The sequence below is a fragment of the Penicillium digitatum genome, chromosome 6 (assembly GCF_016767815.1).
Source record: "Penicillium digitatum chromosome 6, complete sequence".
Lineage (NCBI taxonomy): Eukaryota > Fungi > Ascomycota > Eurotiomycetes > Eurotiales > Aspergillaceae > Penicillium > Penicillium digitatum.
Genome location: NC_089389.1, coordinates 3,056,994 through 3,081,337, shown reverse-complemented (window position 1 = coordinate 3,081,337; position 24,344 = coordinate 3,056,994). Strand labels below are relative to the sequence as shown.

Here is a 24,344-nt window from a genome sequence, read left to right as displayed (position 1 = left end):
CCAATATTGTGACGATAAGGAGACAAATAACAAAACCAGTTACAATTCGTGATAGACCCATGTTTTAATGTACAAAAATGGACTTAGGGCATATTTTGCTCGATGCACGACAAGCCAAGCGTTGTCTATTTGAAATCACCAATATCGACCTTTTTTTAGGTTCTGTGAGATGTGTTTTGTTCAGCGAATACCCTACATATATCTCATCGATCCTGAAGTGAAAAATTTGCCTTATTTCCTGACCTCTTAATCTCCATTCCGCCACCAAATGCATCAACAACCGACAGATTTTTGAGGTGTTCTAGTTATCCAAAGTGGCGGAATTTCGATCGGAATAGACACAATCTACTACTTAGTTGAATTGTACATGCGTGTTAAATACTACTCATGTCATATCATAATACACGGTGTAGTGGAGGACTCTACCCTCCACTACGGATTGACCTTGTCTGTCCTTTCTTTTAATCTAAATAATCGTTATTTAAGCATGGAGAGCGAGAGATGCAGGTAGTAAGTTAGACACAGATTTGTTATATACTGATTGAGAAAACACACTCCTGCACTTCTCCCAATTTGCTTCTTGGTCAGTACCCTTGGGTTCTTTTGTATGCAAAGTTGGATATGAAGCTGAACCGCGAGGGCTGAGTCGACCAGTATGCCTGAGAGCATACTGCCTTGAGCGTTCCCCTCTTCAATGGTTAGCGTTAAAGGAGCGTTTAAAAGGACGACTCCATCACCGAAAGGACAACCCGTCATACCCTATATAGTCAGCGTCAAATTGACTGTGTACTATGTTCAAAGTCTTGTTTTGTATGGTAAAGTGCCGGGAAATTATAAATATGAAGACTGCATATCTGCCATTGTGAAGCCACCCAAAGATCACCTGATCTGGCAGCACGGAGCTTGTTAAATTAATTTTACTACCACCACTTACTTGTAGGGATAATTTAGTTCTGAAAAAGAAATTTAAATGCTGTATAATATAGAGTATAGAATCAATTGTTTCCGATCGAAGTCTCTAACTTATTTGGGCTGCAATAATGTGGTGAAAACTCTGCGTGTTGGTTAGGTGGGAAATGGTACGGTGGTTTAGCAAGGTGCCGCATAAACCTACAATTAATTTTGATCCCCCATAGTGAAAATTACATTTTGGTACTTCCATACCCACTATTCAATCAACTGCGCGAAGATGAACTAGTTAGTTACAGAGTCTGACATAATCAATGACCGGAGCCTCTGATCCCGTGGATCACTCCAGGGCTGAACCTTGGAACCACAAGGATTACCACACGCTAGTCCCATTAAGGTATGCAGTTGTAAATAGGTTGTAAATAGGTACGCTCATGGGATGCAGTTGTGAACCTCTAAAGCTTAAGATGCCTTCACATCACCATAATTCATGAGCCATGTGTGACTTTCTTTTACCTATCTCTATTCCCTCCCTCCTCTTCTATCCACCCGTGCGACCGTTAATAGCCGCAATGACTGTATCATATCGCACCGCCATCACCATAGTTCAATTCATCTTTTTTGTGCCCTCCGCCGTCTACGCCATTTGGCTTTGTTTCCACCATGGCCTAAAAGCTGCAGGCACATGGCGCTTTATTGCAACGCTTTCTTTGCTGCGTGTAGCTGGTAGCATTTCCTACTTTGTGTCGTTAAGCAATCCTGGTCTTCATGTCATGATGTCCGTCGTCGTCTGTGAGCTTTCCGGATTGGCCCCCCTCATGCTCGTCTGCGTTGCCCTTGTCGGTCGTGTGTAAGTACATTCATCTCAAAGAATTGCTTCTGTCACGGACTTTGTGCTGATTCACCACGCAACAGGAACAAAACTGCAAACGTATTCCCTGAAAAGGCTGCGATTTGCATCTCACTTCTCTCCCTGGTGGGCCTGATTCTAGGTATCGTCGGTACCGATAGGGCTCTCCATAAAGCTGCAACCACAGACGACATCCACCTCAACAGTCTCATCAGGGCCGCATTGGCCCTCTTCCTTGCCGGTTTCACTCTGATGCTCGTCGGTTACTTTGCTTTGGTGCAAGACGTACTACGCCATCCTGCCAAGCGTGCTATTCTTGGAAGTGAGGTGCGCATCCTAGCCATCGTGGGGCTCGCTGCGCCCTTTGTCTTCGTCCGTCTGCTTTACAGCGCCCTTGGCGACTTAACCGGGGCTGAACTGTGGAGCTCCATTAATGGCAATAACACCGTCTATCTTGTCATGGATGTCCTCATGGAGATTATTGCCATCACCATTATGTATACGACCGTGCGTTTCGCGCCGCTGCCGAACGATCCATCCGCGGAGCGCATTGCGGACGCCGAGGGGGGGTGATGCTAATGAGTTGTGTGGGTCACGAACATCTTCATCGCCTACTGCAGTAGAACCTTGGAGTAAGGGTCAAAGTGCCCCCAAGAGATAAAGCCGTCAGTGCAGCTGAGTTGAAGAGGTATACTGTCAATGGGAGTGAAAAGCTTCTGTCCGTCTATAAGCCGACCATCTATGAGGCGCAGTTTATAAATTTCTTGGTCTTTTTCTCTATCTTCCTTCCATCAGTCGTTACATTTTGTCCATAGAGACATGAGCAATGTATTTGAGCACAGAAGCAGGGCCGAATTGCACAGCCCATCGATCAAAGATTACACCTCTCTAAGCTCTGAATTTTCATGAATTTCATATTCATTCATGTACTCCGTTTGGAGGATGGAATCTAGGACAACTCCAATTTTTGCTGCCTTTTTCTCGCTCTATTCGCTGCAATGACAAGCCTACAAGAAGGCTATACCTTTTCCGCGTCTCTTATTGGCAGTCTACCGATGCTGCTCCACTTGCTCCGCCTGATCATTTTTTTCTCCTCTCCACTCTACGGAGTTCTCCATCGTGTGATGCTTACGTAGGCTGCGATTTTGGAAGTCAAAATTAACCCGAATTTAAGTGGAAGGTGACTCCGATGAAGTTTACGGTGATAGTACCTCCGGCCCACTAAAGAAAACAGTCCCCTTACGGTACTGTATGTTGGGCCCTATAGTGGTCAGGGTTAGTCTTTCAAGTGAGACTACAACTTTAGAAGGCTGTGATATTCTGGTTACCTAAACCGGCGATATTACGCAGGTGTCCAGGTGGAGACGGTTATTGTTGTAGGCGCTACCGCTACGGAGTACAACATAAGGAGTTCTAAGGATGGTTGCAGTGCTGGTTGCCCAAATAGGAAAATATGCATGACAATCATCACCAGCCACATTCCACCACCCTATACCTACCTAGGTACGAGACTGCATGGTCTGCCGGTACCGTTTTAGGTTCGTGTTGTTCATTCCACACCAGGGTCCATGTCAGTGGGTCGATAAAAGCTTGTTTAATGAGGTTTGACTTGTTCGAAGAGTAAACGCGAACGTACATTTCCTCTTGGGGGCCGTGTTGGTCTTCAACCGTCTCGATACCCCACCTTAAGAAAGAATCGGATACCCTGTCACTGCTCAGCCTCACCATCGTGAGCTCCGAATTGTATCGATTCGGAAAGCATCGACAGGAAATACAATGGAATGGATTTATGTAACATGTATGTCTGTGCACCGGGTAAGAAATCATAACAACCACCAATTACTTCACAATTTACGAGTCCTTTCAATATCCAACAAGTCTATCTTGGTTTTAAATCGTTTACCTCAACTTTCAAGTTAAATCAAATTGGAATTGCGGCTCCACGAAATATCACCATTGATGATCTCACCGGCTGGTGGAGCATGGCAAGGACAAAAAGCAAGCTGCAAACAAGCTCCCCCAAAGAAAACAAAAAAGTTCACCCTTCCCTGCAGAACCTCCACCTCTCGGACTCATATGACTCTATCCTCAAGATGCAGGGTGTGAACTGGATCACCCGCAAGGTCCTCAACGTGGGGAGCATCCCTGTTGGAAGGTCACGTGACCACCACTGTTTGCTCCCAGTACTTAGTCTCAGTCATAGCATGTAGATAGTTTCTCTCTCTCTCAACGCATCAAGAGATTTCCAGTTACATCTACATTCATCGTAGATCTCTAGTATCTCTAACAGGTTATGAGCCTCGCGCTTTCGAGTCCTCTACATAACTGTACAGACTCGAAACCCTGGTTTTCCTCCCATTTGGTGTACTGCGTCGCACCACCCCACTGTGGAACCTCTGTGGTCTCGTTTTGACCCCACAAACCAGAGTTTTCATCACCCTATTGGACGAGATTAACACCTCGCCTACCCCTTGGGATCTTCATCCATTGTAGGTGGATCCTACCTCGTCGCTGTCAAATCACGTCGCCGACAACCCTCGACAACCCGAAAATCGGACCGTCGAACCCCACATTCCACTCGCTACCCGCTGTAGCGAGCCAATCACATACCTCTCTTGACGAGCACATCGGTGCGGAAGAAGACGTCATGCAGGCCTCATACAATATTGAGGACTTTACCATCAACAGCCATGAGATTGACATCTCATCTGCCGTCCCAAAATTGAAGGGACAATCCAACTTCAGAGACTGGGAAACCGCTCTCTACATAGCTCTTGCAGCTAACAACCGTTACTACACATACATGATTTCTAATGGGATCCCAATCCCAAAGATCCCCGAGTATCAGGACTCCAGTCCTGAAGCTGTTCGCAATCTTCTTATTGAAGAAGCTCAGGATCTTGCAGGTGATCATACTACAACAGTTGTCATCTCTGTTGCTGAAATTCGTGATCGTGTGAAGCAAGTCATCGAGTCAAACATTGTACTCCGAAAAGAGTATAACTTGAAATGTACAAACTGGGATCTGTGCAATTCGAGAGCGAATCTCTTACTAAGAGGCACTCTCTCTCCAGAGCCTTTTTCTCATATCGCTCAAAACACTGATGTACGGGACTCATTTAAGAAACTGCGTGCGACGTACGCTGTTACATCCCATCAACATTCATTCGCCCGCTATACCAAGTGGACTGATCTTCGCTTTAAGAATGGAACTGCTAGCGAGTTTGTACGCAAGTTCCAGGAAACTCTTCGTGATCTCACATCTATTGATGGCAAGATAAACTCGGTATATGTACTATGCCAGTTCAAGAAAGCCATTAATGAAAACCCCAAGTTGTTACGCCTATGGATGAGAAGCAAGCTTTGATCCCTTTCGAAGGCACTGCAACGAAGGGACAGATACATGAATACCAGACGAAAATCGGCACCCTGATCTGGTTAATGGTCTCTACCAGGCCAGATATCTCATTTGCTGTTATTAAGCTGGCTAAACATGCCAAGAATCCTAGCGACGTACATTTTCAAGCCCTGAAACGTGTTTTTCGCTACCTCACCGGCACCAAGTTACTCACGATCTCTTTTCACCCCAGCATGCAAGATGCAGCTGTATGTGGATACTGTGACGCCGATTGGGCTGGCCCACACAGTGAGAAAGGACTTTCCACATCCGGCTTCTTGTTCAAAATGGCTGGTGGAGCTATTTCTTGGACGTCAAAAAAGCAACCCTGTGTCGCTCTCTCTACGACAGAGTCAGAGTACATTGCCGAATCCCTCGCAGTACAAGAGGCGATCTGGTTAACACAGCTGCTTACGGAACTTGGAATTGAAGGGTTTCTTAGGAAGCCAATCCCGATTTATGCGGATAATAACGGAGCTATTGCTCTCGCTTCCAACCCGGAATTTCATGCTGCGACGAAACACATCGCGATCCGCTTTCACAGGCTACGCGAAGAGGTTGCCGCCGGCAACGTTAAATTCGTCAAGATCCCGACTGCTGATATGGCAGCGGATGGACTGACAAAACCCCTTGGCAAAACGCTATTCAAGCGCTGGATCATCCAAATGGGCCTCACGGTCTATAAAAACGCGCTGAATGGATAATTTACGGTTTGCATACTACAAATGGGGGGTTAATGAAGGTCAAAAACTGGTTTTTTACATGGAGAATTGGGGTTGTTTAAACTATGCTTTCGACTAATAGTGCTAGTCGTGGGGGGTGTTGGAAGGTCACGTGACCACCCACTGTTTGCTCCCAGTACTTAGTCTCAGTCATAGCATGTAGATAGTTTCTCTCTCTCTCAACGCATCAAGAGATTTCCAGTTACATCTACATTCATCGTAGATCTCTAGTATCTCTAACAATCCCTTTGACCATCAAGCAATATGTTGACGAGGTTGGTCTGATGCACCGCACCATCGACTCCAGGTGTGAATATGGCCTTCCAGGCTCCACCGAGAACCGCCTTCTCAATTACTAGACCAGACACGCCAACCACCCTCTCTTTGGCAAGGTCGCCGGCCGCACAACCGGAGTCAACCCTACCTTATCTTCCATCAACATGGCTCGCCGACGGCTGGGAGCAGGGTACCACCAGGGCCATCCTCATGACTACAGAACACCTCGACATCAATGGCGTTACCCACCGGGCTGGTGGGTTTGAGCAGCTCAACAGCGAGCATTGCTAGATCCGGCAGATCGAGGTTCGCAAAGGCGGCGAGACGCTCAAGGCTAAGCTGGTCTATGAATACCTGGGCCGCTTGGAGGAGTAAGATGAGTGATTACCATATCGTGGTAAGTGGGATGCGGGAGTAGCGACAACCGATTCTCCAAACTTCCTGGCCTAACTGAGTTCTGCCTAAATATGGGACGGCGTAAAAAAAGCTCGCGGCAACAAGTAGATTCACGAATCAGAAGGCCAAAGATGTGGTGAATTAATTGGCAGGCCACGGGAAAAGAGAATTTCCAGCATGATTTAGTGGCCTCAAGACGACAATCAGCAAATCATTGACAGAGTTCAACAAAATTGAGTGGGCCTATTTTGTACAAACGCAAAGGGCTGGTGTAGGCATTATGAATGGAGAGGCGGTGTCAAGCGAAAAACGCGACCTATTTCAAATGGAGTAAGCGAGCTATGGCCCAATAGTTCAGGCTATACTAGAGCACAAGAGCAAAGGTCAAGCAGAAGCGGAGTGAGCATCATTATCATCTAGAGGTATGCAGAAAAAACATGACAGGGGTGAAACATACCTGGAGTCTACGACATTCTCTTCCTGGACCTCCAGACCATCACAGGACGAGTAAGATGCGTCACTCTCTATCTTAAGATGTGCTACATCATTATCGGGCTACTCAGGTGCTGCCTTGAGATGCACACCCGCAATGAATAAAGTGAGGGACGACGGAGCAGCTGTAGCTAATATTAGGGTATATCTCATCGGTGTATTCTTTGATTATAGTGGACGGAGTAGCCTCCTCTTTGACTTCCCTGGTCATAACACTATCGTCAAGGTCCTATCTAAGGGTTGTGCAGATCTGATTCCCAGCCGCTATTGAAACATTCGCCAATTGTTTCACCCCAATTCCTTTTCCCGAGAAATGTCTCACCATCTCCTCATCCAAAGCAATCAGCTTACACTAGCCGTGTAGGCAGTAAGGCAATACAATGTCTGTGTGAAAATTCGATAAGATCAATGGGACACGACGTCAAAGAGATCGCCAATAGGGCCATATCTGAGACGGGAAAACAAGATGCCGTAGTAGGGAGCCATCTAAAATTTACAAACAGCAACTAAATGGAGAACTTCAAATGTCGGCGTAACAAATATTGTCCAAGTCACCTCAACATGAATACGAAGAGTGGGCTGCCCGACGCTACGGGCGGGGGGCTTTGGGTTGGAAGTTTTCCGAGGGCCTCGCTGGGCACACTATTTTTAAACCCTCCCGTGTTTCTTGATTCTTGTTTCTCGAGGGGAAACCAAATAGAAGAGCAAGGTGTCCAATGATTTTTTTGGACCAAAAATCCCCAAGGTTACATGAAGTGACGTTATGAGCTGAGCCCTTTGTCTCTTTGGAGCTTTCAGAGACCGCCCCCACTAATGCTGGGCACACGTATGTGGAAGAGGATTCTATTCGAACTTTGATTGTCCTACATTTGACTAACGCGTTGTTGTTGCGAGACCCGTCGCAGTGAGACCTGCTGCAGTGGTATAAAACCCAAGTTTGACCCTGGACTCGGGTTCTCAAAGTGACAAAAAGCACCTCTTCCAATTCTTCACAACCCCTGATAGCTTCTTTCGCTCTTGTCTAAAGGCTAAAAAAAATGGATCCTATTCGAGTCATCGCTCTGTTCTCTTTCTTCTTCACTGCTGCCGTAGCATTCCCCCAGCAGACTGCTGCAGGGACAACAGCCGCGCCACTGGCGACAATCACCAAGGCTGCATCGCTCAGCTGTTCGGACGGGCAGACCGCTGTTTACACGAAAGATTGTACGATGGGAACTCCTACATCTTACTGCGCTAGACCAGAGCCCCCGATCCAGTGCTCAGAGGGATATTTCCCTTCAGTTTGGCACCCAGGTCATTGCATGGAGATGTCGACCTGTTTCCCGCTTGATGCATCCTGGATCACAACCGAGTGCTCATATGGGGCGATTCCTTGGACTACCACAACCTTGTATGAAGGTACCTTAGCGGGAGGACAGTCGACTATTATCAGTGGTGAGTCATTCCTCTTCGTCTTCCTTGTTCAGTTTCCCCCTTAGTCTGTAGTCCATCAGATTAAACCCAGCACGTAGACAAAGAAGCTAATGTACCGGGTATGTCTATAGCTGTTTCATGCTCCTGTGCCAAAGATCAATGGTATAGCATGACAATCCTCCCAGACGCATCCACTGCCGACACTTTCTGCATGCCCTCAAGTTCCTGTCCAGCAGGCATGACAACCTCAGTATCAACTAACACTTACTGTGCAACCGCACCGGCGAGTGCGTGCTCAAACGTTCCCTTGGAAACCAATTTCTGCGAGTGCGAGGATAGAACACAGACACCTGTATACCCCAACTCTGTTGGAGCGGCTCCAACTGGATGTAGGGCTTAATCAAGAGAATGGTTCTTCGCTCAAAGCGCTATTGGTCACGGCTCTTTGGGTGCCAAGGTAGTTGACAGGCAGACCTTGTCTCTCCTAGGATGGTTATTTAATAGAGATCTTTTCTCCCGTGGTTTCGCCATCAAGTCATCGCAGCTGGAACGAAAGAAATATATCTGGTGAAGAATCAATCAATAAAACTAGTGGAAGCTATCACAGGAAGTCCCGTCCTTTGGAACTTCTATAGGGACATCCCTCCCTTCCCTTATATGAACATCTTGCAATCGGTCCCTGTTCCTCTTATCCGTATATCATCCAAACTCCAAGACATATTGTCCAGACGATATCGGCCCTGCCAAATGACGCCGTGTTGATCAGGATCGGAAGATTGTCAAAGTGCATCTTGCTTGCAGAAGATTTTCGAGCTGATTTGGTCAGCTTGATCCGGCTAGATTGAAAAAAGGGCGGATTTTTGTCAATTCAGAAAGTATGAGAATGTGTTTATCCACAAGTCGTCCTGTACCTTGTTGTACCCGCTAGATTTCTATTACTTATTCCTCGCCCATTCCTCGTATATGTTTGACGACCAACGTAGACTTTTAATAAGAATGTCTCCTTTAAAGGCAATCTCGGGCGAGCAATGACCGAGCAATTTCTCCGTTCTCCGTCAAATCCCCGCATCCCCGACTTCCCCATTGAAAATCTTCCCCCGGTGGGGTTGATGCGACCGAATTTTCGCCATTTTAAGCTCCGATGCTTTAGTATGATTAATAGAGCTCTACTCCATTGGAGGATCTCAAAATCCGTGCTCAAATCGAAAATTTACTGAAATGGAACTGCTCTTTGGTTCCATCCGCAGTCGGCTAATTCGGGGCATTGATTTCCCGACAAACTGGGATCCTTGATAAACCTCAGGTTGCAATTCACAACGACAACTTTGTTTAAAAAACCATCAAAGAGAATTCTCAACCCCAAACGCCCTAAATGCTGGCTTCGTTATTGACGGCCTTGACGGCGGGGACTGCTATTGCCGCGGCGCTACACGTCGTAGAAAACCAGACGTACATCACTCTCACCAATGATCGCTTCACGGCTGTTCTGAAGAAGAACGTCGGCCAGATCGTCGATCTCACGCTGGATGGCCAGGACTTACTGGGTGCTCAGTCTGGATCCACCGGGATAGGGCCCTATCTTGACTGTTACTGTATCCCTTCGGGCTTCTACACAGCTGGTGCCACATCTCCAAGCATGGAGGTAGTCCAGGGTACAGATTCAACTGGAACCAAATATGCCGGCATGATTTTGAGTGACACGTACACTCCGACGGGCCAAGTGTTTCAACAGTACTGGTTCCTACGCGATGGCGAGACAGGTTTGCACACGTTCAGTCGTTTAGCCTATCACAATGAAACCACACCTTACCTTCGCAACTTGCAGGAGTTCCGAACGTTGTTTCGTCCAAATAGTGATCTCTGGACGCATCTAACATCTAGTGAGATCCAGACCGCACCATTACCAAGCAAGGTCGCCATTTCGAAGCAGATTGTTGTTCAAGATGCAACCTGGACATTCAACAACACGCCAAGTGATGCGTACTTCTCCCAGTTCTCTGATTACTTTACTAAATATTCATTTTCAACCCGTATGCTCGATCACTTGTCATTTTCAGTTACTGATCATTGTACTGGCTAATTCATGGGGTTTTCACAGAATGGAGAAATAGTAGCGTGCACGGCCTCTATGCTGACGGTAGTACCTCAAATGGAGCAACGTATGGAGCATGGCTAGTGATGAATACCAAGGTTGGTCACATTGCACCAATCTCCACTAAGATTGAGTCCCATCTAACGAGGTTATTCAAGGATACATATTATGGGGTAAGCGATACCGAGCACGGTGAAACTTGGTGGCTGACATCTCTAAGGGCCCCCTCCACTCTGATTTGACAGTGGACGGTATTGTTTATAATTATCTCGTATCAAACCATCATGGAGAGGGCACGCCGAACATCACAAATGGATTCGATCGAACCTTTGGTCCGCAATTTTACCTTTTCAACGGCGGCAAGGGCTCGGCATCTCTCCAGGAACTGAGATCGGAGGCAGAAGAAATAGCAAATCCTCACTGGAACGCTGCATTCTACGATTCTATAGCAAAGCATGTTGTCGGATATGCTCCCTCGAGCCATCGAGGCAGTGTCAAGGGAACTGTGAAACTCCCCAAGGGCGCCGTTCGCCCAATTGCCGTTCTCACGGTCGACGGTCAATACTTTCAGGATAATAGTGTCGTCCCAAGCTCCTATCAGTACTGGACTGATATCAATCAGGATGGAAGTTTCAGCATTGGCCAGGTTAAAGAAGGAAAATACCGACTCACTGTCTACGCAGAGGGCATTTTTGGTGACTTTGTGCGCGATGGAATCACCATTCATGCAGGAAGGCAGACTGCAATTGATGATTTTTGGAAGCAAGAGTCGGCTGGAACCGAGGTTTGGCGAATTGGGATTCCTGACAAGTCGTCGGGAGAGTTCAGACGAGGCAATGCGAGGGATCCAACCCATCCGCTCCATCCTCCCGAATATCTGATCTATTGGGGAGCTTATGATTGGCGTGCAGATTTCCCTGATGGCATCAACTACACTGTCGGTACTAGTGACCCTGCGACTGATCTTAACTCTGCCCATTGGTCGGTCTTCGGGCCGACGGCAAAGGATTGCCACGTCGAGTATGACACAACCCACGACTGGAACATCCACTTCGAACTCAACTCGAAGCAATTGGACGGTCGTAAAACAGCAACATTGACCTTACAATTAGCAGCCGCAAAGACTGCAGCAGGCAACACGGATGTGTGGAATCCCGTTGAGCCATACAACAATTTGTCTTTGGAAAGTTACATCAACAACCAGACAGATCCCCTGACTCTAAGAATTGGGTTCAACCAATCAAGCAGCTGCATTGTGCGGTCTGCAGTGAGCTGCTACCAGGTTGGATCAAGAATGGAGTTCCCGGTGGATTGGTTACATGTCGGAGATAACGTGTTGCGATTGCATTTACCTTTCAACGCAACGGATACAGAGACTGCCATTCTCCCGGTCACTGTTTATGTGCAATATGATGCCATCCGGCTAGAGCTAAAGTAGTACAGCTCTGATATCTCGAAATCGGTCGCATCAAACTCATATCCAATCTTGTACTTTGGGCATGGTAGTTGGGGTTTAGTTAGACTCTTACCTAAACCTTTCAGCAGAAAAAACCAACAACGTCAACTGAGACACACACTCACAGTAAGTCTAATACATCAAATGAAACAATGGACGAATGAATCGACAAAAGTGAACTGAGTCAAGTCCTTTCCTTATGAACAATTCACAATGAGTACTATCTACCCAGAGACTCTAAGGCATAAGTCCGTATGTATTAGCAGAGATAAATTAGCTAGATGAAAAGTCCCAGAGAGTGGTGAAAAAGGGAATTGAAATGAATGGCTTGATCCGCTCTTGAGAACAGCAATCTCACAAATATAAGAACGCTAGTCCAAAAAGGCCAGATAATAGAGGTCCTTGACGGGTGCTGCAAATTTACATATATATACTCCGTGCTGGTATCCTTTTTTTTAGCCCTTTCCGCGGAGACCCCCAAAAATTGACAAGTTTGACGGTTCTCGTTGATATTTCCATAGCAGAAAAGGATGCATTCAATGAGATGCAATTTACAGAAGGTCGCCGAAGCTGACACAAGGAGCGGCGATACCGACGAGATTGTCATTCTGTTGAGTTTAGCAACACTATTCCTCTTCAATCGGTTTGGGGGAGCACATACAGCCTGGGAGTTGAAGTTCTGGCAGCAGGCAACGCTCTGCTGGCAGTTCTTCTTGAGAAAATCAGTCAGGCCAGCAGCTCCAAGGACTGCTAGATGGTCAGTCTCACGCTTTAGTTCGTGGAGTAGATCAGATCACTCACCAGAGACTGGGATGTCAAGCTGAGTGCAGCCCTGGCCAAGACCGAGACCCTCGCTACCAATGGCTCCGAGGACATTGGAGAGGACTCCAATGTTGTTCTGGCTAATACCCTCATTCTTGTTGATCTTGTTGCAGCAGGACATGTGAGCACCATCACCACACTTGTTCACAGCGTCCTCAACCTCGTTGGAGTGGGGAGTAATGCCGGCAGCAGAGCCCGAGCTAGGCAGGGCCATGGCGGTAGCAGCGAAATGAAAGGCGGGGAGGAAGAACTTCATTTTAGTGAATATATCGAAGAAGTTGGAAAATGATTGAAAAGAGTTGGTAAATTCAGAGAGTGTGGATGACTTTAGAAATGATGGACAAGAATGACTGCCGGAAAGGTCGTATCTTTTATAACTGTTCTGTTTTCCAATCTGCTCTCTGCTCTCTCGCTTATACCGTTCATGCTTCAAGGGTAAGAAACTCCCGATTGTCTCTCAGCATCTCAGCTCGCAACACTGCAGGGAAGTGGATGCTTTCGTGAATTGTTTGCTTTGGCCAGCAGAGTAGTGCTTAGCAAACATGACTTATCAACTTTCAGGCAATCCATATTCGGCCAGAGGTGCGAATATGCATGAATGTGTTCAACGTTTCTCTGCCGAACAATAAACCATTTCGGTGTGTTCCCCAGACGCGGACGGGAAGAGGCGTGGTAGGTGCAGGTGGAGGTTAAGACAACCTAAAAGTGGGCGTTGCTAATTGAGATCTTTGGCTTTGAAGTTGCACTATTTTGTTCTTGTTCCTTTTTCGCTTTTGGCCCTGAGTGTGATGTCTCGGTTCTTCTGGGCAGTGAAGCGTTATGACTGATCTATCATTTCCCAACACATGATCATTTGATGTTCCATTTCCCATGTTCTCTGTTTCTACGCCGTAACCCTTCGATAGGTCGATTTAGAACCTTTGATCACCGAGTTTAAATCAATAGTCGCATGCGTAGTGCTTGACGCACCCCTGTCAGCCACCAACAACTACATCTGCTTCCCCAGATCGATAGGTCGAACCACACTTCAGTGGTCCTCTGGAGTCCGAAGAAACCTACTATAGGAAATCTAAATCCATTGGATGCCCATCTAACAAGGAAAAGGTCAAGTTCTGGCCTTCAAAACATTTACAAAATTTGACAGTACATATGCATGGCGTCGTAGATACACCACAAAGCTTTAATAAAGCCCCTTGCCTACCACGTAAAAGACTCTTCCACGAATTTGATAGAGCGGTAGCCTTGTCGCATCGCAAGATGTGTCGCGGCGCGCGCTTCATCCGCCATTCTTGGTGGGCCACATACGAGGATCGCAAGGCTAGTACCAGCTGAGCATGTTTCGCTGGCCCGGCTTATGATCAGGGATTGAAGGTTAGGTCGACCTGACTGGATTTCGATTCCAAAATCGGTTGGATCTTCGGAGGATGTGGCGAAATCACGCATAGCATAGAAAGATGCACTGAAGTCTTCTCGTTTGAGGGCTTCTTTCAGTTCCCGACGAGATACATCTCGAATAAATCTCGCTTGTTTAGCAGTCCAAACAAGCTCCATGTCCCGTACGCATGTTTTCTCATCTCCAAGCCTTCCATTCCATTCTTCGACAGATCGGCGGAGATGATCTTGAATATAGGGTACAGCTGACGCTATTCCAGTCCCACCGACAAGAAATAAGACCGATTCATACCTCCATAGTGGAAAAGTGTCTCCATAAGGGCCTTCAAGGAGGATAGTTGTTTCGCTTGTCTTGGCCGGTGAGCTCAGACATTGCTGCCGCAACTTTTTTGTCCAACCGTCATATGGGCGGACCCAGAAAGTCAATTTCAACTTCGACAATTCTTTTTCACCCGAAGAGCCACTTTCGGAGTTGCCTTGGTAATCTCGGTCGGAGGCACCGCCTGCAAGAAGAGGCACATTCGAAACGTCAAGTGATTTAATCAGATTTCCCTCGAATGGCGGTGCCAATGACGTCCGATCCCCTATCTCGTAAGACCAAGCCCCGACAGTAAACGGATGACTCTCCCAACCCGAGAACCGAAACGGCTGGTATAAAAAGTAGTACTGTCCTGGTGAGGGTTGGAGCAAAGGCATTCCTGGTCTGACCTCCAACCGCACCACGTCGGCCGTTTCGTCGTAAACCATGCAGCTCTCAGAAACCTTGACAAGTCGTCTGCTTGAAACACTCACGTGCAGGTTACAGTAACACAGTCGCACAATTCGAAGGAAGCGATCAATAACCCATATCGCTACCGAGGGCCATAGGTATTTCCAGTATTCATTCCCTTCAAATACGACCGTGTGGCTGTCAATCGTTAGATCTTTATGCGGAAATTGTGTTGGGCTGAGCTCCTTACTAAAAGCACGCTATAAGAGTGAGAATGGAAAGAACAACATGAGCGATCAAGAAGAGCTCATATGTGGCAATACGAATTCGATCCAAGGAGGTGATCAATAGGAGAATCATCACGAATGTGCCCTGATATGACACGAGCATTAAAAATCGACCACCTTGAAGATCAGTCGGAATGGCAGCCTACCAAAATACCCCACAAAACATAGGTCTTGGACATATTCCTCCAAACTTTGCCCGCTGCGGTTCACAATAACTATAAGTATTCTAACCTGCATTAGAAATCAAGGGCTCAGTACTCACTTTGAATAAAAATCACAACGTATAGGACAGAGTGCACAATTGCCTGTACAGTAGCCACCCGGGCCACATGACGATGGAATAGGTTAAACGTTGCAAAGCTCCATCCGGTGGACCACAGGAAGATGTTGTTTCGTCCCCCAAAGAGCCATAAAAGGGGCAAATTCGCAAATGACATGATCCCAGTGCGGTCTGCAGAATAACGCAGAATCTGGCTTGGCACATCGGGCCAGCTTGACCATCTGTCAGCATTTTTCCACACCTCACTCCGGCTAGCTCAGCACCTACTAAATATTTCCAGGAAATGTGCGATAGCCCACAACACTCAACAAGATGCTGATCATCCAGAATCCCACGACTATGAGCGCCTCGACTCTGGTGGAGAATGTGAAGCCTAGCAGGCGTCGCCCGTGTGTTGTTGCTAAAGGGGTGGGAATGATCAGGTGAGTCTGGATCCATTGAAGACCCGCTCCCACCCACGGAACCTGTTTTAACAATTTAGTGAAGGGATACACGTTGGATTCAAGTGCACGCTCTGTACGACGTTGTGGGCGGTGGAATAACCAATCACTCAAGCGATAAATCATCCCCAGTGACATTATGCCACCCCAATATGCGTAGCCAATATAACTGATTGGTCAATAAATGGATTTTGTGCTTGCCAGCTTGAACCGACCTACCCAAATGCATGATGCGACCAAGTCTCAAATGCCCAAGAATCCTAGAACACCAATAAGCTTTCGGACTTTTGTCTTCCAAGGACATCATAAAGGTCTTACAAGCGTATTAAACATCAGATCAAAGTAAGATGGAGAAAGCAGAACAGGCACATTTACTGATCTGCCTCGCGACAAATCTTGATAGTCGACCGTTGTCATTTTTCTTATTGCATCCTCTGTCAGATTATCGGCAACCGCTTCTCTCGGCAGCAGCTCTAGATTCCCAAATTCTTGGCACTGGTCGGCCAGCTGGGCCAGGCCCACTGCCCGTTCTCGCTCATTGCAATACATCTCGGATGCGGCGTATATCGATGCGACTTTGAGTGGATTCCGACATTTTGATTCCCATGTTCCTTTGACTTTTGTAGCAAGGCCATCAAACGAGATGTAGTTGTATGCCGTGTAAACAGCCGTCACACACCGTTCTTCCTCGAGGTTGGCCCTGACACCCTGCGCGAAAGCGACTACCAACCACCGGAACAACATAACGAGTCCCCAAATCACAGGCACATCCGAGGGTGGACGAAGGAACGGTTCAAAAGAAAACGAGGAGCACCTACAGTGACCCGGTAATCGCAGTGATCAGATGGGCCCATGTGGATCAACGAAGTCTCTGAGCCGTCGGACCGTTCGATCTCGTCAGACCAAAAGCCCCGGAGAATGGGGTCAGAAAAAGAGATTTATTGCACCCTGCAATGAAATTTGCCAAGGGGAATAGGACAAAGGACGTGGGAAAAGGAGGACCAGAGAAAATTAGTGGGGAAACTCGGAAAGAATCCTCTAGGAAGAGCATGGACGTCTTATCTGATCTGATTGATAAGAAAATAGTCACGTGATACCATGCATGGCCTAGTGTGTTCCCGAGAGGTTTGCAGGGTTTGCATACTCTCGATGCCTGAGGCAGCCGCACGTCGGCGCTTGGGCCAAGCACTTGGCCTCAGCAGGGATTACAACCGCTAGGGCTTTGTAATCCCACAGCGAAAGGGGTCATAATGTTGCAAGCGAGGGCTTGGCGGGTGAGAGAGATGATATTCAGTCTACAAATGAAGCTGTAGATGAAACTGGAGATCTCTGGATGCGTTGTAGAAGAGAGAATCTATCTACAGGTTTAGCTAGACTAAGTACTAGGAGTGAGATTCTGTAAGGATCGCATGGTTTCTATTGGATAGTGCTAAACACCAGTTATAATGTAGAGTTATTACATAACATGCCAAGCCCTCGCTTATCCAACATGAAACCCCTTTTTCCTGTGACCAATTGCTTGGTCCGAGCGCCGCTGAGTAGCGGCCTCAGGCGCCGAGAGTATGCAACCCTGCAATCCTCTCGGGAGCACAGGAGCAAACAAAAAAGTCATGTGACTACTAACAGCGGGCTATGTACGGAGTAATAATCCTACATAATAGCTAGTATCTATTACTACCCAATAGAAACCATGCGATCCTTACAGAATCTCATTAGCTGATTTCAATCTGAATTTCAAGTGAACAGCCGTATATTCACGCTGATTACATTAAGGGGTGGTTTATTAACCTGCACACTCCTTGTGGAATGAATTTATATGTTCCAATGGGGATTAATCAGATCAGATTTTGAAATGTAACACCAGCACAGAAATGTATTGAATATCTACCAATCTTTTCTAATCCAAATGCCCCCGGCGCGCACTAAGGTTATTGGAAAAAAATTGAAAGTACAGCCAAAACATTCGCAGCCTATAATGACCGACTACAGTAATACCTCGTTATAACGAATCGATTAAGACATGGGTAAACGTTTGTTATATCTAGCTTCTTTATACCGAGTGTTTACAATGCTTTGGTGGGTTGGCTCGTGGGCCCGATTGACTTTAGGCTGTCACGGTGTGAACCGTAATGCTTAGTAAAAGGAAGATCACGGCACGTGATCTCCGACCTGTTTATCTTGAACTTCAGTTCTAGATCCTGTTGTAGCTCTTCGAGCTACGTCTTGTATATTAGCCTGCCCCTGCCTGTGCCTGTACCTGTCAATGAGAATCTGATCTGTTACGACCTGTCCCTGCCAGTCATCTCCTATCATACCGTCCTGCCAGCCTGCACCCTGACATAGGCACTCGTTGTAACCAGCTTCGTTATAACGAAAGTATAGGAAACTTGAAACATCAGTTCTCCGTTAAATCTTTTGTACAGCCTAATTTCCTCAAATTGATTCACATGTACTCCGTACGGAGTAGTAGAGCCCCAAATCTGATGCTGAATCCAATATTTTTCCCCTTGAGACCATGAAAATCGATCATGTGATTTACTGCCATGCGGTATGCTCAACGTCGACCACAATGAACTTGAATGGTCACAGGATGCTTACGAAATTGAAAAAAAAATCTTCTTTCAAAAATCAAACGATCAGATGAATTTTGAACAAATGTAAAAGATGCTTGGAGGCCACATAGCCTGCCCATAGCCCGGCAGAACAGCGGGCGGTAAAGAAGAATGATGTCACGCGGGTTTTTCCCACCTGGGTACCTGGGCAGAGTTGTCCGTAGCTGAAACTCAACAGGTGTACCACGTACATCTGGACAACTTCAACTGGTCGCCTGAATGGGAGGAGGAAGCCAAATTCCAGCGATGAATGGTCAAAAGGTGCCATCTGATCCGGGGCAAAATGTATACCTTCACGCAGTGGTCGATTTGGGCAGGTAGGCAGACTAAATCCACATTTTCTTTGCCCTTTCAAGGTGCCCAGGCGAGAATTGTTCACTGATTCACGTCATTGCAGTAATGGCATCCGTTGTTCGATTTCAGACCTTTCGCCCCCAACCACCCGTATCATCCCTACAGTACATTTTCATCGGGTTAATGTCTCGCTCTACGAGGCTCAAATGGATCCCGACTCAGGCAGCCGAATCCCCATTCCACAACATGTCATCGACCGAATTGTAAGCGCTATAGTTCGGTTCCAGATTGTCTGCGTGGAGATTGGAGTTCCTCCTCGGAATATTCGGATCATCGCCACGGAGGCAACTCGAACTGCTATCAACGCTCCTGCGTTCATCGAGGCCATCCGCCACAAAACCGGGATTTCGGTGGAAGCACTTCGAAAGGAGGAGGAAGGAATTATCGGAGCATGGGGAATTGCCAGCAGCTTCTCAGATGTGGAGGGACTCGCTCTTGATTTAGGGGGTGGAAGCATGCAAATGACGTGGATTACATCGCATGCTGGTCACGTGCATATGAGTTCCCAAGGATCTGTCAGCTTTCCTTACGGAGCAGCTGCATTGACTCAGAAACTGGCAAATCTCAAAAGGGGCAAAAGCAAAGATGAAGCGCACAAAGCTCTGGAGCATTTCCGCGGCGAAATGGCAGCCAATTTTCGCGCCGCTTTTAATACCATCAATGTCCCTGAACACCTCGTTCAGAAGGCTCGAGAGCAAGGGGGCTTTCCTCTCTACCTCTCGGGGGGAGGATTTCGGGGATGGGGCTATCTTCTGTTATATCTGCACCAGACAAAGGGCCAATGTTACCCCATTTCGATTATCAACGGGTATACCGCACCTAAGAAAGACTTCGAAAACACCGAAGCTCTCAAAGAGGTGGCTCGGACGGCACATGAAATCTTCCGGGTCTCAGACCGGCGACGCAAGCAAGTGCCCTCGGTAGCGTTCTTAGTCAACACCCTGGCTGAATCGTTACCACATGGAATCAAAGAGGCCCATTTCTGTCAAGGTGGAGTACGGGAAGGAGTGCTGTTCCGCGAGATGCCCCCGGTTGTTCGCCAGCAAGATCCTTTGGAGGTTGCCACGGCCCGTTATGCGCCCTCGTCAGCCGAGGCGCTGGCCGCTTTTTTGTTGGCAGCTATCCCTCGACCATCTGCTAGCCGATCGTTCCCCTCTTCCATTGCCCTTCACCTTATCCAGGCATTTGCTAATGCCCTCTATTATCATGCCACGATGTCTAAAGAACTCTCCTCTAGTGCCGCACTATATAGCACTAGCACTGGAATACTAGCCTCCACGCACGGTATTCCACATGCCCACCGTGCTATTCTGGCACTGATGCTCCAAGAACGTTACGGTGGAGAATTGCCACCCAGAGACATGGACTTTAAAGCCCACCTTCAGAGCATCTTGACACCGGAGGAGGTTTGGTGGACGCGTTATCTTGGGAAACTCGGTTTCGTCCTAAGCCAGCTGTACCCAACCGGGTCTATCGACACGTCCAAACCTCGGATTGTTCCCTCGGCACAATGGAAGAATGGGTTAGGAAAGAGTGGCAAGAAAGAAGGCCTGGACTTGACAATTACCATTCAACAAGTTGCATATGACCCGTCTCACTTGAAAGAAGAGCTGGGAAATGACGTGCAAAAAATCCAAAAGGTCGGAAAGCGGAAGAATTGGATTGGTGGACGAAATGGCTGGGGCATCAAAGTACGTGTCTCGGTGGTAGAAGCGGACTTGTTGGCTCGGTGAGTGGACAAGCACAGGCCGCTCAATATGTTCTACCTGCCGATAGGATAGATCTGAATCTGCAATTTTGTCAAATTACGCCAGTCCATATGACGCTAGATATATCCAGGAGACTATGACTATGAACAAATGTTAATCAGCATTGTGTCAACTCAGCAAAGGTCCACGGGCCCTGCGGTCTAGATTTGTGGACTTTCCTTGTGCCTCTCTACCTGGTGACGAGACACGGGTCTCTGCAAGGCTATTTAATCAGCTTCTACGGCAAAGCTCAAGCCCTTTTGGATGTTACTTTTAACATGTGTATCTACTGATCATCACTGACGTCAGCGTAAGTAGAAAACCTTGAAACCCAACATAAAAAAACACAAGCAACTATGGAACTTCTACGCAGATGGATAAAAATTACTGAAGGATTTGGTGGATACAGGTCTTTTCTGAAAGCCCTATAGGGCTGAGAACCATGGTGAACGTGAGGTTTTACGCGGATTCATTCCGACATTGCATCCGAATTACACGTTCTTTCTATTTCTGCATCTTATCTGATCCTTTAATCTGATCCTGTTTCCTCCAAACCCCCAATACCTCCTCCCGTCATGGAAACTAACAAGAATAAAGGCAATAATGTCATGGAGAAATGTATTCGGGAAAAGGATTTCCACGAAGAAAACAATACTGATTCCGGTAAGCCCGTAATTGCCTTCTCCTGTGCCTTTTTTTTCGATATTCTCACATCACTACAGATGTAGATTCACAACCCGAAATCTTGCGGGCTGCTGGTATAGGCATAGCCAAAGATGATCCTGCTGAACCCGTTCTCACTCTACGTATGTGGGTGCTAGGAATTGCCTTTTGCATGGTCATTAGCGGGTTGAACACGCTTTACACGCTCCGTGCACCTTCGTTGACAATTTCGGGTTCGGTGGTACTATTATTGGCCTACCCCCTGGGAAAGCTTTGGGAGAAAGTCATCCCGAACTGGACCCTTCCCTTCGGACGATTGGCCTTTGATCTCAACCCGGGTCCTTTCAATATCAAGGCAAGTTCTACGACCAAAGTTGCAAGGATCAGTCTAATAACGATTGCGATTGCTCCAGGAGCATGTTTTGATCTACATAATGTCCAACCTCAGTATTTACGTTCGTCTCGGCGCCGATGTCCTGACGGAGCAGCAAATGTTCTACGGCTACAAGGCAGGATGGGGATTCCAAATTCTCATTACCTTCTCTACATTCCTCATCGGATTCTGCCTTGCTGGACTATTCCGGGCAATTGTGGTCGTTCCCCAAGAGCTGATCTGGCCTGGAGTTCTGGGCGTTACTGCATTGACCACAACTCTGCATCATGCCAACCAGGAACACGTGCAAGTGCGGTTAGTCTTCCGTATTTGTTGTCTCGGGATCATGGAACTGATGGACAGTAGTTACAATACTTGGAAAATCTCTCGCTCTGCCTTCTTCGCTATGGCATTTTGCATCTCATTCTGCTGGTATTGGTTCCCGGACTTCATTTTCCCGGCGCTTAGCTTTTTCAGTTTTCCATGTTGGATCAAGCCTGAGAGCAAAGTAGTCAATCAGATCTTCGGTATGAGATCCGGAATGGGACTATTACCAATTACTTTTGATTGTAAGTGTCACCACTTTCCAGGCCAATTATCGTGCTGACGGGGCCCATAGGGAGCCAAATTTCTTACGTTGGATCTCCCTTGCTCATTCCCTCGTGGGCAGTTCTCAATGTCTTCATTTCCCTAGTCTTCTGGATTTGGATCGTGGCTGTTGCTCTTTACTATACCAATGTATGGGACACAGGCTACCTACCTTTTCAAAGCTCTCAAGGTACAACTCCACCTGTTCCAAATGTTGGGGCTACCAAATCTGACTTGTGCAACTAGTTTTCGACAATGCCGGAAAGACTTACAAAGTCAAAAGGATTGTCAATGCGGCTTCGGGCTACAAGCTTGATATAAAAAAGTACCTTGCTTACTCGCCGGTATTTCTGCATGTCCTGTTAAAACCTCTAACTTTTTGTCCTGCTAACTTCAGGGGAAATTAGGTCTATATGCCAGTCACCTACGCGTTGAACATGTTTGGCCTATCGTTTGCTACCCTGAGCGCTCTTCTTGTTTGGGTTGTGCTTGAAAGGCGTCGTGTCATGGCCGATGCAGTCCAAAGAGTGCCTCGGCTGGTCTTTGGGTCCCTTCCCAGTCGCTGCAGAGCATACAGCGAGGACGAGAAAGGAGACCCGGATGTTCCCTTGTGGTGGTATTTGGTCGTATGCCTCTTAGCCTTGTTCATGTCAATGTTCGCCATTGAGTGGTGGAACGTTGAACTGAGATGGTACGGTGTTTTGCTGGCATGTACTGTGGCACTGGTGTTCTATCCTCCAGTGAGTCTACCCAATGTACCGATTTACACATTTGACACATCTCTCTGACCTATCTTAGTTGGCTTTGGTCTATGCCACTTCTAATCTCAAGATCAATATCGACATTTTCTGCCGCATCGTAGCTGGGTTCGTCTTTGAAGGCAAGGTCCTGGCCAACATCTGGTTCTTTGACATCGGATACATCACGACCATCAAAGGTCTTTACTTTGCCCAGGATATGAAACTGGCCTACTATTGCCATGCAAGCCCTTTCCCTTCCTACTAGTTGAACAATGCTGATGCCCCAAAGATCCCTCAACGCAAATTGTTCTTGGTTCAATGCGTTGGAATGCTTATCGGCACGCTCTCCTCAATCGGCGTTCTCAACTGGGCCTTGAATCACATTTCCGGCATCTGTACTAGCACCGCTGTGAATGGTTTCAGTTGTCCTTACAGCAGAACCCACTTCAGTACTTCTTTGATCTGGGGCGCAGTGGGCCCTCGTCGCTTTTTCTCAACCCAAATTGGCTATTCCGCTTTGCTTTATTTTTTCATCCTTGGTGCCATTCTACCCATCCCTGTCTACTACATGGCCCGCCGGTACCCCAAGTCGCTGTGGAGAAGGATTCATGTTCCCCTTTTCCTCGGTGGGCTAAATTACCTGCCCCCTGCAACCGGGATGAATTACGGCAGTTGGGCAATTGTTGGACTCACCTTTGGCTGGCTCGTTCGGAAACGTCTGCATGGCTGGTGGAGTAAGTACAACTTTGTGCTGAGTTCTGCCATGGACTCATCCGTGGGAATTGCTGGTGCGCTGATTTTCTTGACAATCTATTTCACTGGAGCCAGCGAACATCTCAACTGGTGGGGAACAGAGGTTTATAAGGTGTGTTTGGCTCTCTTGCGTCTAATTACTGGTACTAACTAATGACAGAATACCTGCGACTGGAAAGGCTGTGCAGATCTTTCCGTGTCAAAGGGCCAAAAATTCGGCACGTAGTATCGAACATACTAATGTGACCTCTGTCTGAGATGTATCCATGTATTGTGATAGGTGTTTAGACTCAGAGTGTGCCAAAGATTTGCATATTGCACCTGGCTATCTGTTATTCTGATTGTATGGGAAATCTTTATTGTTCGGCTGACAAGCAGTGACCAGTCTATTCTTAACAGCTGGACAGACAGCCCAACGAGAGAATGAATCTATGATAGAAACTACAACCCAGTGATCTTAAGAAAGTAATTGTTGCTGTTAGAAGTCATGCGACTTCCCTGTTTGCTCCCAGTACTTTAGTCTAGCTAAAGCCTGTAGATAGTTTCTCTCTCTCTCCACGTATACAGAGATTTTCCAGTT

The 24,344-nt window shown here is 47.1% G+C and overlaps 9 protein-coding genes across 9 annotated transcripts; 7 read left to right on the top strand and 2 right to left on the bottom strand.

The window, feature by feature from the left end:
- Positions 1-1,481: 1,481 nt before the first annotated feature.
- Positions 1,482-2,332, top strand: Pdw03_6101 (inhibitor of apoptosis-promoting bax1 domain-containing protein; the record flags this gene model as incomplete). Its single annotated transcript, XM_014683100.1, has 2 exons — positions 1,482-1,759; positions 1,825-2,332. 2 exons carry the CDS (start codon positions 1,482-1,484, stop codon positions 2,330-2,332), a joined length of 786 nt encoding a protein of 261 aa, XP_014538586.1.
- A 2,074-nt stretch (positions 2,333-4,406) lies between these two features.
- Positions 4,407-5,126, top strand: Pdw03_6100 (uncharacterized protein; the record flags this gene model as incomplete). The annotated part of the gene is made up of 1 exon (XM_066101249.1): positions 4,407-5,126. The coding sequence occupies one exon, from the start codon at positions 4,407-4,409 to the stop codon at positions 5,124-5,126; it is 720 nt and encodes a 239-aa protein (XP_065958189.1).
- A 1,036-nt stretch (positions 5,127-6,162) lies between these two features.
- On the top strand, positions 6,163-6,420 carry Pdw03_6099 (uncharacterized protein; the record flags this gene model as incomplete). Its single annotated transcript, XM_066101248.1, has 2 exons — positions 6,163-6,185; positions 6,243-6,420. 2 exons carry the CDS (start codon positions 6,163-6,165, stop codon positions 6,418-6,420), a joined length of 201 nt encoding a protein of 66 aa, XP_065958188.1.
- A 1,659-nt stretch (positions 6,421-8,079) lies between these two features.
- Positions 8,080-8,855, top strand: Pdw03_6098 (uncharacterized protein; the record flags this gene model as incomplete). The annotated part of the gene is made up of 2 exons (XM_014683099.1): positions 8,080-8,476; positions 8,587-8,855. The coding sequence occupies 2 exons, from the start codon at positions 8,080-8,082 to the stop codon at positions 8,853-8,855; spliced, it is 666 nt and encodes a 221-aa protein (XP_014538585.1).
- Positions 8,856-9,827: 972 nt separating this feature from the next.
- Positions 9,828-11,985, top strand: Pdw03_6097 (Glycoside hydrolase-type carbohydrate-binding; the record flags this gene model as incomplete). The annotated part of the gene is made up of 4 exons (XM_066101247.1): positions 9,828-10,485; positions 10,554-10,645; positions 10,706-10,720; positions 10,768-11,985. The coding sequence occupies 4 exons, from the start codon at positions 9,828-9,830 to the stop codon at positions 11,983-11,985; spliced, it is 1,983 nt and encodes a 660-aa protein (XP_065958187.1).
- A 569-nt stretch (positions 11,986-12,554) lies between these two features.
- Pdw03_6096 (Hydrophobin) lies at positions 12,555-13,081 on the bottom strand (the record flags this gene model as incomplete). Its single annotated transcript, XM_014683097.1, has 3 exons — positions 12,555-12,611; positions 12,665-12,750; positions 12,805-13,081. 3 exons carry the CDS (start codon positions 13,079-13,081, stop codon positions 12,555-12,557), a joined length of 420 nt encoding a protein of 139 aa, XP_014538583.1.
- A 941-nt stretch (positions 13,082-14,022) lies between these two features.
- Positions 14,023-16,677, bottom strand: Pdw03_6095 (FRE family ferric-chelate reductase, putative; the record flags this gene model as incomplete). Its single annotated transcript, XM_066101246.1, has 9 exons — positions 14,023-15,124; positions 15,177-15,298; positions 15,360-15,412; positions 15,476-15,705; positions 15,761-15,893; positions 15,949-15,957; positions 16,014-16,102; positions 16,153-16,193; positions 16,252-16,677. The coding sequence occupies 9 exons, from the start codon at positions 16,675-16,677 to the stop codon at positions 14,023-14,025; spliced, it is 2,205 nt and encodes a 734-aa protein (XP_065958186.1).
- A 2,114-nt stretch (positions 16,678-18,791) lies between these two features.
- Positions 18,792-20,632, top strand: Pdw03_6094 (Ppx/GppA phosphatase; the record flags this gene model as incomplete). Its single annotated transcript, XM_014683095.2, has 2 exons — positions 18,792-18,862; positions 18,943-20,632. The coding sequence occupies 2 exons, from the start codon at positions 18,792-18,794 to the stop codon at positions 20,630-20,632; spliced, it is 1,761 nt and encodes a 586-aa protein (XP_014538581.2).
- A 590-nt stretch (positions 20,633-21,222) lies between these two features.
- On the top strand, positions 21,223-23,990 carry Pdw03_6093 (Oligopeptide transporter OPT superfamily; the record flags this gene model as incomplete). The annotated part of the gene is made up of 10 exons (XM_066101245.1): positions 21,223-21,310; positions 21,370-21,665; positions 21,724-21,998; positions 22,050-22,252; positions 22,303-22,461; positions 22,518-22,615; positions 22,679-23,011; positions 23,070-23,252; positions 23,301-23,876; positions 23,925-23,990. The coding sequence occupies 10 exons, from the start codon at positions 21,223-21,225 to the stop codon at positions 23,988-23,990; spliced, it is 2,277 nt and encodes a 758-aa protein (XP_065958185.1).
- Positions 23,991-24,344: the final 354 nt, after the last annotated feature.